This window comes from Nerophis ophidion, linkage group LG25 (assembly GCF_033978795.1).
Source record: "Nerophis ophidion isolate RoL-2023_Sa linkage group LG25, RoL_Noph_v1.0, whole genome shotgun sequence".
Taxonomy (NCBI): Eukaryota; Metazoa; Chordata; class Actinopteri; order Syngnathiformes; family Syngnathidae; genus Nerophis; species Nerophis ophidion.
Genome location: NC_084635.1, coordinates 12,768,828 through 12,786,877, shown reverse-complemented (window position 1 = coordinate 12,786,877; position 18,050 = coordinate 12,768,828). Strand labels below are relative to the sequence as shown.

At 40.4% G+C, this 18,050-nt stretch overlaps 1 protein-coding gene across 9 annotated transcripts in view; it reads left to right on the top strand.

Annotated features, from left to right (window-relative positions):
* The window catches only part of neo1a (neogenin 1a), a 479,989-nt gene that overhangs the window by 446,702 nt on the left and 15,237 nt on the right, over positions 1–18,050 (top strand). For all 9 annotated transcript variants that reach the window (XM_061887530.1, XM_061887535.1, XM_061887537.1 and 6 more), the window contains 4 exons: positions 5,810–5,945; positions 9,855–10,099; positions 15,236–15,328; positions 16,689–16,859. In XM_061887530.1, the coding sequence (XP_061743514.1) occupies positions 5,810–5,945; positions 9,855–10,099; positions 15,236–15,328; positions 16,689–16,859 (645 nt within the window). The remainder of the gene's footprint in view (positions 1–5,809; positions 5,946–9,854; positions 10,100–15,235; positions 15,329–16,688; positions 16,860–18,050) is intronic.

The following is an 18,050-nucleotide window of genomic DNA, read 5'->3' as shown; positions in this document are numbered from 1 at the left end:
AAAGACCATGTATTTTTTTAACCGATTTCCGAACTCTAAATGGATGAATTTTGGCAAATTAAACGCCTTTCTGTTTATCGGTCTTTTAGCGATGACCTCAGAACGTGACGTCACCAAGGAAATACACCCCCCATTTTCATTTTCACATTACAAACACCGGGTCTCAGCTCTGTTATTTCCCGTTTTTTCGAGTATTTTTTGGAACCTTGGAGACATCATGCCTCGTCGGTGTGTTGTCGGAGGGTGTAACAACACTAACAGGGAGGGATTCAAGTTGCACCACTGGCAAGAAATCTGCCGCCAGACCCCCATTGAATGTACCAGTGTCTCCACATTTTACCAGCGATGCTAAGACAAACATGGCACAGAAATGTATGGATAACCTGCAGATGCATTTGCAACGATTATTGAGTCAACGAAATCACAAATGTGAGTTTTGTTGATGTTGTTGACTTATGTGCTAATCAGACATATTTGGTCGCAGCATGACTGCCAGCTAATCGATGCTAACATGCTATTTACGCTAGCTGTATGTACATTTGAAACTAGATACTCACATTTAATGCGAAACAAACACTTACCAATTGACGGATTTAAGTTGCTCCAGTGTCACAAGATGCGAAAGTCCTGATCGTTTGGTCCGCACATTTTACCGGCGATGCTAATAAGGCAGCCATGCTATGGGCCACTTCATTAGGTACACCTATTTTATGGCCGAATAGCGTCAATAGCTATTCGTTCAATAGCTTCAATTTCTTCTTCAATTTCGTTTTCGCTATCTGCCTCCATACTCCGACCACGTAATCTGTTGATTCGCTTAAGCCGCTGAAATCCGAGTCTGAATCCGAGCTAATGTCGCTATATCTTGCTGTGGTAACCGCCATGTTGTTTGTATTGGCAGCCCTGTATGACGTCACAGGGAAATGGATAGTCGCATCGCAAATAGGGAAAATCAAGAACTTTAAAGCTTTTTTTAGGGATATTCCGTGAGGTGTAAAATTTAGAAAAAACTTCGAAAAATAAAACAAGCCACTGGGAACTGATTTTTATTATTTTGAACACTTTTGAAATTGTGATAATGTTCCCCTTTAACCGATTTCCGAACTCTAAAAGGGTGAATTTGGCGATTTAAACGCCTTTCAATTGTTAGCTGTCGGAGCGATGACCTTTCACACGTGACGTCACAACAGGAAGGAATCCGCCATTTTCTCAATCACATTACACACACAAGTCAAATCAGCTCTGTTATTTTCCGTGTTTTTGACTTTTTTCCGTACCTTGGAGACATTATGGCTCGTCGGTGTGTTGTCGGAGGGTGTAACAACACGATCAGGGACGGATTCAAGTTGACTTACGTGGAATGTGCATCGATTATCACGGCATGCTAATCGATGCTAACATGCTATTTAGGCTAGCTGTATGTACATATTGCATCGTTATGCCTCATTTGTCGCTATATTTGCATCCAGCCTTTCCCTCCACACACATTTAATGCCAAACAAACACATACCAATCGACGGATTCAAGTTGCACCAGTGTCAAAAGATGCGAAAGTCCCTCGTTTGTTCTGCACATTTAACCGACGATAGCGATGCTACGACAGAGATGTGTGGATATCCTGCGACACTCAAAGCAGATGCATTTCCAACGATAAAGTCAACAAAATCACAAAGGTTAGTTTTGTTGGCATTATTGACTTATGTGCTAATCAGACATATTTCGTCACGGCATGACTGCCAGCTAATCGATGCTAACATGCTATTTAAGCTATCTGTATTTACATTTGTAGCTATATTTGCATTCAGCCTTTCCCTCCACCCACATTTAATGCCAAACAAACACTTACCAATCGACAGATTTAAGTTGCTCCAGTGGTCAAAAGATGCAATTGTTGGTTAGAAGGCGATCGCCGAATAGCTTCAATAGTTTCAGTTTCTTCTTCAATTCCGTTTTCGCTATCGGACTCCACACTCCAACCATCCGTTTCAATACATGCGTAATCTGTTGAATCGCTTAAGGCGCTGAAATCCGAGTCTGAATCCGAGCTAATGTCGCTATATCTTGCTGTTCTATCCACCATGTTTGTTTGTATTGGCATCACAATGTGACGTCACAGGAAAATGGACGGGTGGATTTACAGATAGCGAAAATCAGGCACTTTAAAGCCTTTTTCCCGGATATTCCATGATGGGTAAAAATTTTTTAAAAACTTCGAAAAATAATAAAAAACACTGGGAACTGATTTTTATTGGTTTTACCCCTTTTGAAATTGTGATAATGTTCCCCTTTAACTTAGAAGTATACAGTGCCACGTTTCGATAACTGGTTGCAGACTCCGCAAACTCTGAAGGAAACAAGCACTCAGAGGTTACTTGTTGCTATTTTACATGCCAACAAAGCAAGAGTGCCTGAAAACACTCCAACGTACAGTAAGGCTCCACTTGTCAGGTAGAGTTGGTGACGAACCCCAAGATGCAGAGACGGTGGCAGGCATTGAATAAGAAAACATCATTTAATGTCCAAAAATATAAAAATAGAAGGCAAAACAGAAACCAGAAAAACAGGAGACAGGTAGCAGGAACAAGAATCGAACCAAGGAACAGCTCACAAGCGGTGAGGAACCAGGGAGAACTGGAGACAGAAAGCAGTCCACGGCATAAGACAACGACAAGTCATAATGACAATAATCCAGTTCTGACTGGAGGACAGAGCAGGTTTAAATAGGAGCGGCCTGATTGACACCAGGTGTGGCAAGGTGCCAATTAGCCGCATCTGAGGGGAAACTGCACTCAGGGAGAAAAGCAGGAAACGACCAAAATAAAAGTGCTGACAGGAAACAAAGACATACACAGAGGAAAAACTCAAACAAAACCAAACTGTCAGGGACAATCCTGACACCACTAGCTCAATGCTAATTTACATTGGGTTTGCCATAGACATGCTATTGATTAGCATTATGGATTTTACATGGCAATTACAACACCTCCAAATATGCTAATTAAACCTACATCCAAGGTGCACGTTCCAATCAAACAGCTAGTGTGAAATACGTGCAATACTTACAATATAAGCACTTTTTAGGGCGCAACAAAAGACTAGATTCAGCTTAATGGCAAAGACGACTTCCTGTAGCCTATTCCTTCCTGCCATCTAATGTCTTTGACTTGCAACTGCATGCAAAGTGTACTGTATAATACTTGCAAATGAGACCCCGAAAACAGGATCCAACAAATGGACAGCACAATTATCATTATCAGCTCACAGTTAAAGGGGCTGTTTGAAATATTTACACGGATGCCTAGAGGGCGCTAACTTTCCAATGTATTTTCCACTCTATATCCCACCCTCTCACGGCTTCTCCGACTTAATAAAGTAATTACGTATGTACATAACACATGCATGATCATTAGCTTTAGGCAATGTTAGCTAATAATAGCAATCTGGATAGATAACGTTGGCTGTCATCGAATGTATATTCTGCCATAGCAACAACATGACTGCTTCTCTTGGACTGCTTTTGTATGTCAACATGTACGCGCTCCCTGCGGTAATTCTAAGCGCACGCTTAGTATTACCGCCTGGTCAAACTCGTGACGTCACGAGTGACACTTCCCCTGTCATCATTTTCAAATTGAGAGAGGCTGATTTCAATACCGGTACTTTGAAATCGCATAAAGGGAAGAAGATTAAGAGCTATTCAGTAGGATTTAAGGTCCAAGCTTACATCACACTCAAATTTTTACTGCATGCCTTCGGTAAGTGCCGGAGTGAGAAGAGGTTTTAAAATAATTAGCGCATGCTTACTTTTACCGCATGCCTTTGGTAAGCGCTGGAGTGAGAAGAGGTTTTAAATTAATTAGCGCCCCGGCGGAAATTCAAGGAAATACGGTACGTTGTAATTTTGAAAAATATAGACAATTGTCAAACAATTTAATTCTGTTAAACCACTAATGGTGACATAAGCCAGCCGGTGGTGTTGTTGTTGTATTTTTTGCGTTAATAAATGTTGCTGTGAGGCAGTTGCAAACAGCACCTTTACATTAATATATATATGTATATACAGTGAGGCAAACAAGTATTTAGTCAGCCACCGATTGTGCAAGTTCTCCCACTTAAAAAGATGACAGAGGTCTGTAATTTTCATCATAGGTACACTTCAACTGTGAGAGACAGAATGTGAAAAAAAATCCAGGAATTCACATTGTAGGAATTTTAAATAATTTATTTGTAAATGATGGTGGAAAATAAGTGTTTGGTCACTTCAAACAAGGAAGATCTGGAACTTCTTTAAGAAGCTCTTCTGTCCTCCACTCGTTACCTGTATTAATGGAACCTGTTTGAACTTGTTATCTGTATAAAAGACACCTGTCCACAGCCTCAAACAGTCAGACTCCCAACTCCACTATGGCCAAAACCAAAGAGCTGTCGAAGGACACCAGGAAAAGAATTGCAGACCTGCACCAGACTGGGAAGAGTGAATCTACAATAGGCAAGCAGCTTGGTGTGAAAAAATCAACTGTGGGAGCAATTATCAGAAAATGGAAGACATACAAGACCACTGATAATCTCCCTCAATCTGGGGCTCCACGCAAGATCTCATCCCGTGGAGTCAAAATTATCATGAGAACGGTGAGCAAAAATATCATAACCACACGGGGGGACCTGGTGAATGACCTGCAGAGAGTTGGGACCAAAGTAACAAAGGTTACCATCAGTAAGACACTATGCCGACAAGGAATCAAATCCTACAGTGCCAGACGTGTCCCCCTGCTTAAGCCAGTGCAGGTCCAGGCCCGTCTGAAGTTTGCCAGAGAGCACATAGATGATACAGCAGAGGATTGTGACAATATCATGTGGTCAGATGAAACCAAAATTGAACTTTTTGTTATAAACTCAACTCGTCGTGTTTGGAGGAAGAAGAATGCTGAGTTGCATCCCAAGAATACCATACCTACTGTGAAACATGGGGGTGGAAACATCATGCTTTAGGGCTGTTTTTTTGCTAAGGGGACAGGATGACTGATCCGTGTTAAGGAAAGAATGAATGGGGCCTTGTATCGTGAGATTTTGAGTCAAAACCTCCTTCCATCAGTGAGTGCTTTGAAGATGAAACGTGGCTGAGTCTTCCAGTATGACAATGATCCAAAAACACCACCCGGGCAACGAAGGAGTGGCTCCGTAAGAAACATTTGAAAGTCCTGGAGTGGCCTAGCCAGTTTCCAGACCTCAACCCCATACAAAATCTGTGGAGGGAGTTGAAAGTCAGTGTTGCTCGGCGACAGCCCCAAAACATCACTGCTCTCGAGAAGATCTGCATAGAGGAATGGTCCAAAATACCAGCTACTGTGTGTGCAAACCTGGTAAAAACCTATGGTAATCGTTTGACCTCTGTTATTGCCAACAAAGGTTATATTACAAAGTATTGAGTTGAATTTTTGTTATTGGCCCAATACTTATTTTCCACCATAATTTACAAATTCCTTAAAATTCCTACAATGTGAATTCCTGGATTTTTCTTTCACATTCTGTCTCTCACAGTTGAAGTGTACCTATGATGAACATTACAGACCTCTGTCATCATTTTAATTGGGAGAACTTGCACAATCGGTGGCTGACTATTACCTTTTATTAACACATAAACACACAGAGAAGTACTGATAGTTGGTACTGTTAGGTACCAGTATCGATTTCCAGTTACCTGGAATTGGTAGATTATGAATGCAAATATAAAAGGTACCCATCCCGAGGTGTGAGGTCATGTTTGACGTTGGTATACTAATTGGAAAATAAATGTTTTAATCTTTCTCAGGCAAATCGGGGATGGGAAACAGTGAAAATCACATCTTGGTCATCGTCATCATCATCTCAGTGGGAGCGTTCACCATCATCGTGGTGGTGGTGGGGGCCTTTCTTTGCACGCGGCGCACCACATCCCACCAGAAAAAGTAAGTAAATGTCCTGCTTACTTTTTTACCTACATATTTATACTCCCTTAAAGTGCAACTCACATGCTGACAACATTGACACCTATTTCATAGTTCTGGACCTAAAAATGATGTCTACAAGTGAAACTCCTCCCAAAATTGACACAGTGGGGATTTTAGGCTTGATTTTAACGAGTTTCAGCACATTTTGGACCACCCACTTTTTGTTTGGGCCTCTACTTGACGTCACCTATAGAAGACTGGAACATACTTGCCAACCTTGAGACTTCCAAATTCGGGAGATGGAGCTGGGTGGGCGGGGTTTGGTGGTATATTGTAGCGTCCCGGAAGATTTAGTGCTGCAAGGACTTCTGGGTTCTCTTGTGTTGACGTTGTGTTACAGTGCGGATGTTCTCCCGAAATGTTTTTGTCATTTTTGTTTGGTTTGGGTTCACAGTGTGGCGCATATTTATAACAGTGTTAAAGTTGTTTATACGGACACCTTCAGTGTGACCTGTATGGCTGTTGATCAAGTATGCGTTGTATTCACGAATGTGTGTGTAAAAGCCGCATATATTACGTGACTGGACCGGCACGCTGTTTGTATGGAGGAAAATCGGACGTGACGACCGGTTTTAGAGGACACGAAAGGCAATATTGTTGTCCGGGTGGGAATAGGGAGAAATTCGGGAGATTGGTTGCCCCGGCAGATTTTCTGGAGGGGAACTGTAATTCGGGAGTCTTCCAGGAAAATCGGGAGGGTTGGCAAGTATGGACTGGAGGCGAGTTTACATTGTGTAGTTTGTGTTTTGATACTATCTTCATCCCGAATTATTTTAGCAATACAAATAAAGAAGGGGTCACCCTGCATATAATTCCATGTGATAGCAATATGAAGAAAAGTATGGACCACTACAGACGGACCAAACAATGGGAGTGTAATTTGCAGCTATTATTTTAACAATTCTGACATGTTGGTCAGAGTGTTGATGGGAAAAAATATATAAATGACTGAAAATTAGGAGCACCCTAAAGGGAAAAAAGACTGAGTCAGAACCTGTGGAAAAACTGAGATAGAAAAGCAGACCCGTTAAAAAACTACAGAAAAAAAAGGTACGGCGCTAGTATTCTATTTTGCATCCTCTTCTACTGATGTTGAAGAAATGCTGAAAGAGCATGGGAAAACACAGGCTATGGCAGTGTTTTTCAACCACTGTGCCGCGGCTAGTGTGCCGTGAGATACGATCTGGTGTGCTGTGGGAGATGATCTAATTTCACCTATTTGGGGTAAAAAATGTTTTTTGCAAACCAGTAATTGTAGTCTGCAAATTACGTGTTGTTGTTGAGTGTCGGTGCTGTCTTGAGTAACCGTGTAATACTCTTCCATATCAGTAGGTGGCAACCGGTAGCTAATTGTTTTGTAGATGTTGGAAACAGCAGGAGGCAGTGTGCAGGTAAAAAAAGTATTTAATGCTTAGACTAAAAAATAAACAAAAGGTGAATGCCCCTAAGAATAGGCATTGAAGCTTAGGGAGGCTATGCGGAACAAAACTAAAACTGAACTACAAAAGTAAACAAAACCAGAATGCTGGACGACAGCAAAGACTTACTGCGGAGCAAAGACGGCGTCCACAAAGTACATCCGTACATGACAATCAACAATGTCCCCACAAAGAAGGATATTCCATCCATTTTCTACCGGTTATTCCCTTCGGGGTGACGGGGGGCCCTGGAGCCTATCTCGGCTACAATCAGGCAGAAGGCGGGGTACACCCTGGACAAGTCGCCAACTCCTCACAGGGTAAAAACAACTGAAATATCCTTGATTGCTAAAACAAAGTAGATGCGGGAAATATCGCTCAAGGGAAGACATGAAACTGCTACAGGAAAATACCCCAAAAAATAGGAGCGCAAGACAAGAACAGACACTACACACAGGAAAACAGCAAAAAAGTCCAAATAAGTCAGAGTGGAATGAGACAGGGGGTGACAGTACACCTACTTTGAGACAAGAGCAATAGTGATAGTTATGCTTTAAAGTCTTAACCAACTATTGCCATGACGACTTTTTACTGTCAACTGAGATTTGTTTTTTAGTGATTTCTGCTGGCGGTGTTCCTCCGCATTTTTCCAACGCAAAAAAGGTTGAAAAACACTGGGCTATGGTGTCTATGGAAGTGCAGGGTTTTGATTGATTGATTGAAACTTTTGTTAGTAGATTGCAGAGTACAGTACATACAGTGGGGCAAAAAAGTATTTAGTCAGCCACCGATTGTGCAAGATCTCCCACTTAAAATGATGACAGAGGTCTGTAATTTTCATCATAGGTACACTTCAACTGTGAGAGACAGAATGTGGGGGAAAAATCCAGGAATTCACATTGTAGGAATTTTAAAGAATTTATTTGTAAATTATGGTGGAAAATATGTATTTGGTCAATCATTCAAAGCTCTCACTGATGGAAGGAGGTTTTGGCTCAAAATCTCACGATACATGGCTCCATTCATTCTTTCCTTAACATGGATCAATCATCCTGTCCCCTTAGCAGAAAAACAGCCCCAAAGCATGTTGTTTCCACCCCCATGCTTCACAGTAGGTATGGTGTTCTTGGGATGCAACTCAGTATTCTTTTTCCTCCAAACACAACGAGTTGAGTTGATACCAAAAAGTTCTATTTTGGTTTCATCTGACCACATGACATTCTCCCAATCCTCTGCTGTATCATCCATGTATCCATTTTGGTATAAACTCAACTCATCGTGTTTGGAGGAGGAAGAATACTGAGTTGCATCCCAAGAACACCACACCTACTGTGAAGCATGGGGGTGGAAACATCATGCTTTGGGGCTGTTTTTCTGCTAAGAGGACAGGAAGATTGATCCGTGTTAAGGAAAGAATGATTTTGAGCCAAAACCTCCTTCCTCCATGAATGGTTGACCAAATACTTATTTTCCACCACTATTTACAAACAAATTCTTTAAAATTCCTACAATGTGAATTCCTGGATTTTTTTTTCACATTCTGTCTCTCACAGTTGAAGTGTACCTATGATGAAAATTACAGACCTCTGTCATCATTTTAAGTGGGAGAACTTGCACAATCGGTGGCTGAATAAATACTTTTTTGCCCCACTGTATTCCGTACAATTGACCACTAAATGGTAAAACCCGAATAAGTTTTTCAACTTGTTTTAAGTCGGTTTCCACGTTAATCAATTCATGTTAGGGAAGTCCAATCATTTTTTTTTTGTTCCTAATATTAACCATATCCGTTTTTTAGTAATCATAGACCAGAACGCCAAAAGCATGTAATTAAGTGATCAAGTTATTATTTTTACATGCTGTTATCCACACTGTGTACGTGTGGAAATAGGCTCTAGTTCTGTAGACGACGTCAAGAGTGGGCGGCATATTAAGTCTGGTGATGGAAAGAGGGCGTTCCAAGTACAGTTACTTTTCTACCCATTACTCAAAAACTAATTGATAATACGGTAAATGACTTCCAGATTCATTTCCAGGAGCAAAGAATACATAAAGAGAACTTGTTAGTTAGATTTCATCTGGCCGCTATGGGTCCTTTAAATCTCTGATTTTTTTTTTTTTTTGCTGCTTCCCCCTGCTGACGTTTGGCTCAGCTTCTTACCTTTTGTTGTCCCCACGAGGCAATAAGACGCCAAAGGATTTACAGTTGCTTCACTCCGTCTGTCGAGCTCTCTAGTCGGCCGTAACTCTCGACAATGCTGAGGTCGTGGTGGTTTATGATCATACCGGAATGTGTTTTTTTTTTTTTTTTTTTTTTTTCGTTCCAGTTCCCTACTGTTTGCAGCAGCCAAGTGATAAGATCACGTGGACCACACACTTTTACGGTCCTTTGGCCTCCTTGAGAACGCGAGACTGTTTCCTCCATTACTCTCCGCTTTTTGTCTCACAGGAAGCGGGCGGCTTCCAAGTCCTCCAACGGCTCGCACAAATACAAAGGGAACTCCAAGGACCTGAAACCGCCCGATCTTTGGATTCACCACGAGCGGCTGGAGCTGAAACCGATGGACAAGTCGCCGGAGCCGAACCCGGTCATGACCGAAACGCCCATCCCTCGCACCTCCCAGGACATCACTCCAGCTACCAGCGGCATGGACGCCAATCCTCACCTGCAGCAGAGGCGCAACTCTTATCGGGGTCAGTCTTTGGATGTTTTAGTCCCTCCCACAAGGTTTACATCTTACTGACCTAGCCATGGAGCGGGTAGTAGAGATGCGTGAGTCACGAACGAGTCGTCGTAACAAAATCGGGGCTACGTTAACTTCCTCACACTCCCTACCGCTAGGTAAATTTAAAAAATGAAAGTTGAAGGCCTACTGAAACCCACTACTACCGACCACGCAGTCTGATAGTTTATACATCAATGATGAAATATTAACATTGCAACAAATGCCAATACGGCCTTTTTAGTTTACTAAATTGCAATTTTGTGCGAAGTATCCTGTTGAAAACGTCGCGGTATGAGGACGCGTGCGCGTGACGTCACGGATTGTAGCGGACATTTTGTCCCAGCCCCCGATCCCAGCTATAAGTCGTCTGCTTTAATCGCATAATTAAACAGTATTCTGGACATCTGTGTTGCTGAATCTTTTGCAATTTGTTCAATTAATAATGGAGACGTCAAAGAAGAAAGATGTAGGTGGCCGCCTTTAGCAACACAAACACAGCCGGTGTTTCCTTGTTTACATTCCCGAAAGATGACGGTGAAGCTTCACTATGGAACAGAGCGGTCAAGCGAACATGGTTCCCTACCACATGTCAACCGGCATGTTTTGTTGAGAAAATGGTGGTAATAAGTCGGCTCTTACCGTAGACATGAGCGGAGAGCTTGTGTCGTTCCTCGTGCACCTGATAAAGAGGCAGCTGCAGACTTTCTTGCCTCCTCCGACCGGCCGCCCCCGGACGTTGGATGCTTCCACCGAGGAGGAGGGGGGGGGAAAAATCTCAGCCCGGCCCCAACGGCTGCCTTCGCTTCGCCTCGTCAAGAAACGTGGCTTCCCTCAGAGACACTGGCGGTCACCACACCCCTCCGACTTTCACTAAAACGCTAAAACACTACTAACACAAAAAGCAGATAAGGGATTTTCCAGAATTATCCTAGTAAATTTGTCTAATAACATCTGAATCGCTCTGCCGTCTAGTTTGTTTTTTTTCCTAGTCCTTCACTCTCACTTTCCTCATCCACGAATCTTTCATCCCCGCTCAAATTAATGGGGAAATCGTCGCTTTCTCGGTCCGAATCGTTCTCGCTGCTGGTGGCCATGATTATAAACAATGTTCAGATGTGAGGAGCTCCACAATTTGTGACGTCACGCACACATCTTCTGCTTCTTCCGGTACAGGCGAGGGTTTTTTATTAGCGACCAAAAGTTGCGAACTTTATCGTCGATGTTCTCTACTAAATCCTTTCAGCAAAAATAAGGCAATATCGCAAAATGATCAAGTATGACACATAGAATGGACCTGCTATTCCCGTTTAAATAAGAAAATCTCATTTCAGTAGGCCTTTAATGTAATCACTGCTGTTTTTCTGACTGCTTTTGTCTAAATATATTAGTTAGGGATGGGTACTGAATTTGGTACTTTTTTGGCACCAATCTAAGTCCGCCGGTACTACCGGGTACCGATTAAAGTGAAATCAAACAGTGCCCTATTTAAATACCTTTTTTAAGTCTGCAGATTCTGCATTGGCTCAAGTGCTAGGCCGGGAAACAAGCAGTCCGTCGGAGCGGACTCAGACGGACTGCCTCGCGGTAATTTTTCATGCCAATATACCAAGGAGAAGGCGCTCAAAAGTACAGTCAGGCTCTACTATTCAAAGTGTGCTAGCGCGATGCTAATTTGCATTGGGTTTGCCATAGACATGCAGATAATTAGCATTAGCAATATCACACGGCGGATTCCAAATTTGGTAATGAAAACTACAATTAAGATGCACGTTACAATCAAACAGCCGGTGTGTAATAAGTACAATACTAAGAGTATTAACACTTCGTAGGGCGCAATAAAAGAAAAGACTGGCCTTTTTACCGTAATGACAAAGGCTACTTCCTGGCTAAGGCAACACACTGTAATCCATACACTACTGCCATCTACTTCTTGGAGTTGCAACTGCATGCAAAGTCTATTATATAACACTTGCAAATGAGACTCAGAAGTGTAAGAAAACAAGATATAAAAACTGGACAGCACAGTGCATTGTTAATGTTAAATAAAGAAATATTAAATATTTTTATTTTTTTAAATTTAAATTTTTAACACACTCAAACACACAAGTATAAAAAATTGGTACTAACGTGTACTGGTATAAATTCCAGGTGCGGGTAATTAGTACAGTATTGATTCAAATGTGGCAGGTACTCATCCCTATTAGACCTAACACATTTGACCCTTGCTTCAAACCAACTGTCCTTTTCTATTGGTACCTGCAACACAAGCTCCACAAAAAAAATTATTCACTCGCTCAGCCTGCATTTTTCACCGACTCATTTAATAATGAAGACTTGAGTTTCACTGACTCACAGGTTAACGATGACTCAAGTGTTACTAACTCATATTTTAATGAAGACTTGAGATTCACTGACTCCCAGGTTAACGACGACTCAAGTGTTACTAACTCATGTTTTAATGAAGACTTGAGTTTCACTGACTCACAGGGTAATAAAGACTCAAGTTTTACTGACTTGCATTTCAATGAAGACTCGAGTTTCACTGACTGACAGGTTAATGAAAACTCGAGTTTCACCAACTCAGTTAATGCAGACTAGAGTTTCACTGACTCACAGGTAAATATTAAAGATTTATTGACTTACATTTTAATGAAGATTTGAGTTTCACTGACTCACGTGTTTTACTGACTCACATTTTAATGACGACTCGAGTTTTACTAACTCACGTTTTAATAAAAACTTGAGTTTCACTGACTCACATTTTAATGACGACTCGAGTTTCACTGACTCACATTTTAATGAAGACTTAAGTTCCACTGACTTAAGTTTAAATAAAAACTTGTTTCACTGTCTTACTTTAATAAAAACTTGAATTTTACTGACTCACAATTCAATAAAAACTTGAGTATCACAGATTGACATTTTATTGAAGACTTGGGTTTCACTGACTCGAGTTTCACTGACTGACAGGTTAATGAAAACTCAAGTTTTACCAACTAAGTTAATGCAGACTAGAGTTTCACTGACTCACAGGTTAATAATAAAGTTTTACTGACTTAGATTTTAATGAAGATTTAAGTTTCACTGACTCACGGGTTAATGAATACTCGTGTTTTACTGATTCACATTTTAATGACGACTCGAGTTTTACTAACTCACGTTTTAATAAAAACCTGAGTTACACAAACTCACATTTTTATGAAGACTCAAGTTTCACTGACTCACATTTTAATGAAGACTAGAGTTTCACTGACTCCCGTTTCAATAAAGATTTGTTTCACGGACTTACTTTAATAAAAACTTGAATTTTACTGACTCACATTTTAATAAAAACTTGAGTTTCACAGATTCACATTTTAATGAAGACTTGAGTTTCACTGACTGACAGGTTAATGAAAACTCAAGTTTTACCAACTCAGTTAATGCAGACTAGAGTTTTACTGACTCACAGGTAAATAATAAAGTTTTATTGACTTACATTTTAATGAAGATTTGAGTTTCACTGACTCACGGGTTAATGAAGACTTGTGTTTTACTGACTCACATTTTAATGACGACTCGAGTTTTACTAACTCACGTTTTAATAAAAACCTGAGTTTCACAGACTCACATTTTAATGAAGACTCAAGTTTCACTGACTCACATTTTAATGAAGACTTGAGTTTCACTGACTCACGTTTCAATAAATATTTGTTTCACTGACTTACTTTAATAAAAACTTGAATTTTACTGACTCACAATTAAATAAAAACTTGAGTATCACAGATTGACATTTTAATGAAGACTTGGGTTTCACTGACTCGAGTTTCACTGACTGACAGGTTAATGAAAACTCAAGTTTTACCAACTCAGTTAATGCAGACTAGAGTTTCACTGACTCACAGGTAAATAATAAAGTTTTATTGACTTAGATTTTAATGAAGATTTGAGTTTCACTGACTCAGGGGTTAATGAAGACTCCTGTTTTACTGACTCACATTTTAATGACGACTCGAGTTTTACTAACTCAAGTTCTAATAAAAACTTGAGTTTCACAGATTCCCATTTTAATGAAGACTTGAGTTTCACTGACTCACGTTTAAATAAACACTTGTTTCACTAACTTACTTTAATAAAAACTTGAATTTTACTGACTCACAATTCAATAAAAACCTGAGTTTCACTGACTCACATTTTAATGAAGACTCGAGTTTCACTGACTCACGTTTGGAAAAAAAACTTTTTTCACTGACTCATATTAATAAAAACTTGAATTTCACAGACTCACATTTTAATGAAGACTTCAGTTTCACTGACTCACGTTTAAATAAAAACTTGTTTCACTGACTTACTTTATTGAAAACTTGAATTTTACTGACTCACATTTGAATAAAAACTTGACTTTCACAGATCCTCATTTTAATGAAGACTCGAGTTTCATTGACTCACCTTTAAAAAAATATATATTTCACTGACTCACATATTAATAAAAACTTGAGCTTCATTGACTCACATTATAATTAAAACTTGAGTTTCACTGACTCACATTTTAATGACGACTCAAGTTTCACTGACTCACATTTTAATGAAGATTTGATTTTCAATGACTCACAGGTTAATGAAGACTTCAGTTTCATTGACTCGCATTTCAATGAAGACTCAAGTTTCACCGACGCACATTTTAATGAAGACTCAAGTTGCACTGACTCATGGAGGCTCGGCCAAGCTCTGCGTTTCACTTTCAGGAACTTGTTGAGCATTTGCAAGATTCTGAAAGGAATCCAGTTTGCCATCAATGGTCTTTAGATCTTAGAAGTGCACGCTAAAGGTTTCAGTAGTTTGGTGACCCACAGAATTCAGACGTTTCTTTTACTCATTCCCGCTGTCTGTTTTTTTGTCATGTCAAACATTTCACGCTTGTCATACATTGTTTGTGTCACTGCTCCACTTGACTTGCATCAGAAGTGATCCAGCCAATCACAGTAGCCAATAGTGCTGTGGCGCCGAATCAAAAGAGACCATTTCAACAGGTCCTCGGTCTTAAATTCTTTGAATAACAATTGCTGTCCAAAAACAGCTAAGTAACATTTCTCTCTGATTGGCTGGTTTCCACCATACTTTTTAGGCCATGAATCAGAGGAGAGCATGTCTGCACTTGCAGGCCGGCGGGGGATGAGGCCTAAAATGATGATGCCTTTTGATGCACAGCCACCTCAGCGTAAGTGTGTGTGACCATGAGTGTGTGTGTGTCTGTGTATGAATGACTGTACAAAAAAACTACCGTATTTTCCGGACCATAGGGCGCACCGGATTATAAGGTGCACTGCCGATGAGGAGATCCACTCAGGTTTATATCCGTAGAAAAGACAGATTTTAGGGTGAAAAACTGTCCGACCGGAACTCTCTAATAACTAAAGTTCCTTGGGTGAATAATGTAAACTCACTACACCGGTATGTTTTAGCACTTTCATGGCGAGTTTACTGACAGATATAAGCAAGAACTTTACACTACTTTATATTAGAAATGGCAACAGCGGAGGATGAATTCCCCATAACAAGAAGACAGAAGAATAAGCTTATCGACTACAGTCTGGGCATAGACTACAAGGGCGGACACGCGCACATTTTCAGGACTTATGCAGATCACAAATACACATCAATAGGTACCAAAAGGTACGAAAAGTTTATTTTGCATAATATTGCAAAACAAAACGCCAGATATGTCTTACCTTATACACACACCATAATGGGGCGGTATAGCTCGGTTGGTAGAGTGGCCGTGCCAGCAACTTGAGGGTTGCAGGTTCGATTCCCGCTTCCGCCATCCTAGTCACTGCCGTTGTGTCCTTGGGCAAGACACTTTCCCCACGTGCTCCCAGTGCCACCCACGCTGGTTTAAATGTAACTTAGATATTGGGTTTCACTATGTAAAGCGCTTTGAGTCACTAGAGAAAAGCGCTATATAAATATAATTCACTAATTAACAAATAATACTCGTATGTTGAAGCACAGTACAATCCATCAAGCGGTGCAGCTTCATAGCTTACCAAAGTCATACTAAAACATTTTGATAGATTTTATAGCGTCGTGTGTCATGTTCTATATTTTCGATGGAATATATAACATTTTGGTGTTGTTTACTTGAGTCATATTGCAGTCTACATGTATCTCTTATGTGTGACTGCCATCATATTGCAGTCTACACGTATCTCTTATGTGTGACTGCCATCTACTGGTCACACTTATCATTTCACCATGTACCAAATAAAATAGCTTTGAGGTCGGTAAGCACAACCAAAATCATTCCTTTGCATTAGGCGCCCCGGGTTATAAGGTGCAATGTCGAGTTTTGAGAAAATGAAAGGATTTTAAGTGCGCCTTATAGTCCGAAAAATACGGTACATATTTGAGCACAAATATATTCAACTAATTGTGCGGCGATGCTTTTTTTGTTGGTTTTGCTGTAATATATTTCCGAAGTGTGTTTGAATTGTGTGAGCAGCAGTGCATCGACATCCTTCATCGTCATGCTCATGATATCTTTTTGTGTGTGCATCCATGTCCATTTTCATCCACAGCTGTAATTAGTGCTCATCCCATCCATTCCCTTGATAACCATCAGCACCATTATCACATGGGCAGCCTGGCGTCGCCAACACGCAGCTACCTCTACCACCAAGGCGGCGGTCACCCCCGTCCACATGCCTGTGCCACCCCCATCTCCCATCTAAACAGGGTGGACTCCACAGGTGAGACCCTGCCTCCTGCTGGACAGGGGAGTAATTAAAAAAAGAGGACAACACAGTCAATCAGTGGAATTCTAACGCACGTTTCCAATCCAAACAAGTCCACTTTATATTTAAAAAAATAAAATAAATAAATAAAAGTTTCACAAATGGCTGCATAGGAGTTAAAAAATACATTTATAAGCAGGATAAAACTAAAGAAAGCCAATTTTATAAAACATTCACCGTATTTTTCAGATTATAAGGCGCACTGCCGATGAATGGTCTAGTACTATCTATCTATCTATTTTCGATATTTTTTCATATATAAGGCGCACCTGATTATAGGGTGCATTAAAGGAGTCATATTATTTTTTTTTTCTAAATGGAAAACAATTCCTTGTGGTCTACATAACATGTAATGGTGGTTCTTTGGTCAAAATGGTGCATTGATTGTTTTACAGATTATCTTCAAGTCGCTTTCTCTGACAGTCGCTTTAGGATGCGCCGTTTTTATTTACGTGGCTCTCCTTCGGTAGGGTCTTCTCCCCGTCATTTTTGTTGTAGCGGTGTAGCGTGCAAGGACGGGAGTGGAAGACTTGTCAAAAGATGGAGCTAACTGTTTTATTGACATTCAGACTTTATTTAAATGAATAACGGAACAGCATCTCCTCATCAAATATGTCCCGCGAAGCTCTCTAATAACTACAGTTCCTTGGGTGAACAATGTAAACTCCCTACACCGATATGTTTTAGCGCTTTCATGGCGGATATAAGTAAAAACTTTACACTACTTTATATTAGAAATGGCAACAGCGGAGGACGAATGCCCCATAAAGAGAAGATACAGAAAAAGATTAAGCTTATCGACTATGACATTACCACAAACTACAAAGGCGGACGCGCGCAATTTTTACAGATCAGCAGGTACTAGAAAGTAAGAAAAGTTGCTTTTGCATTAATATTGCGGAAAAAAACGCCAGATCATATGTCTTTCCTGATACACACACCATAATAATACTCATATGTTGAAGCACAGTACAATCCATCAAGCAATGCGGCTTGATAGCTTACCAAAGTCGTACTAAAACATTTTGATGGATTTTTGAGCACCGTAATTAATGTTCTATATTTTCAATGGAACATATACAATTTTGGCGTTGTTTACTTGAGTCATATTGCAGTCTACACGTATCTCTTATGTGTGACTGCCAT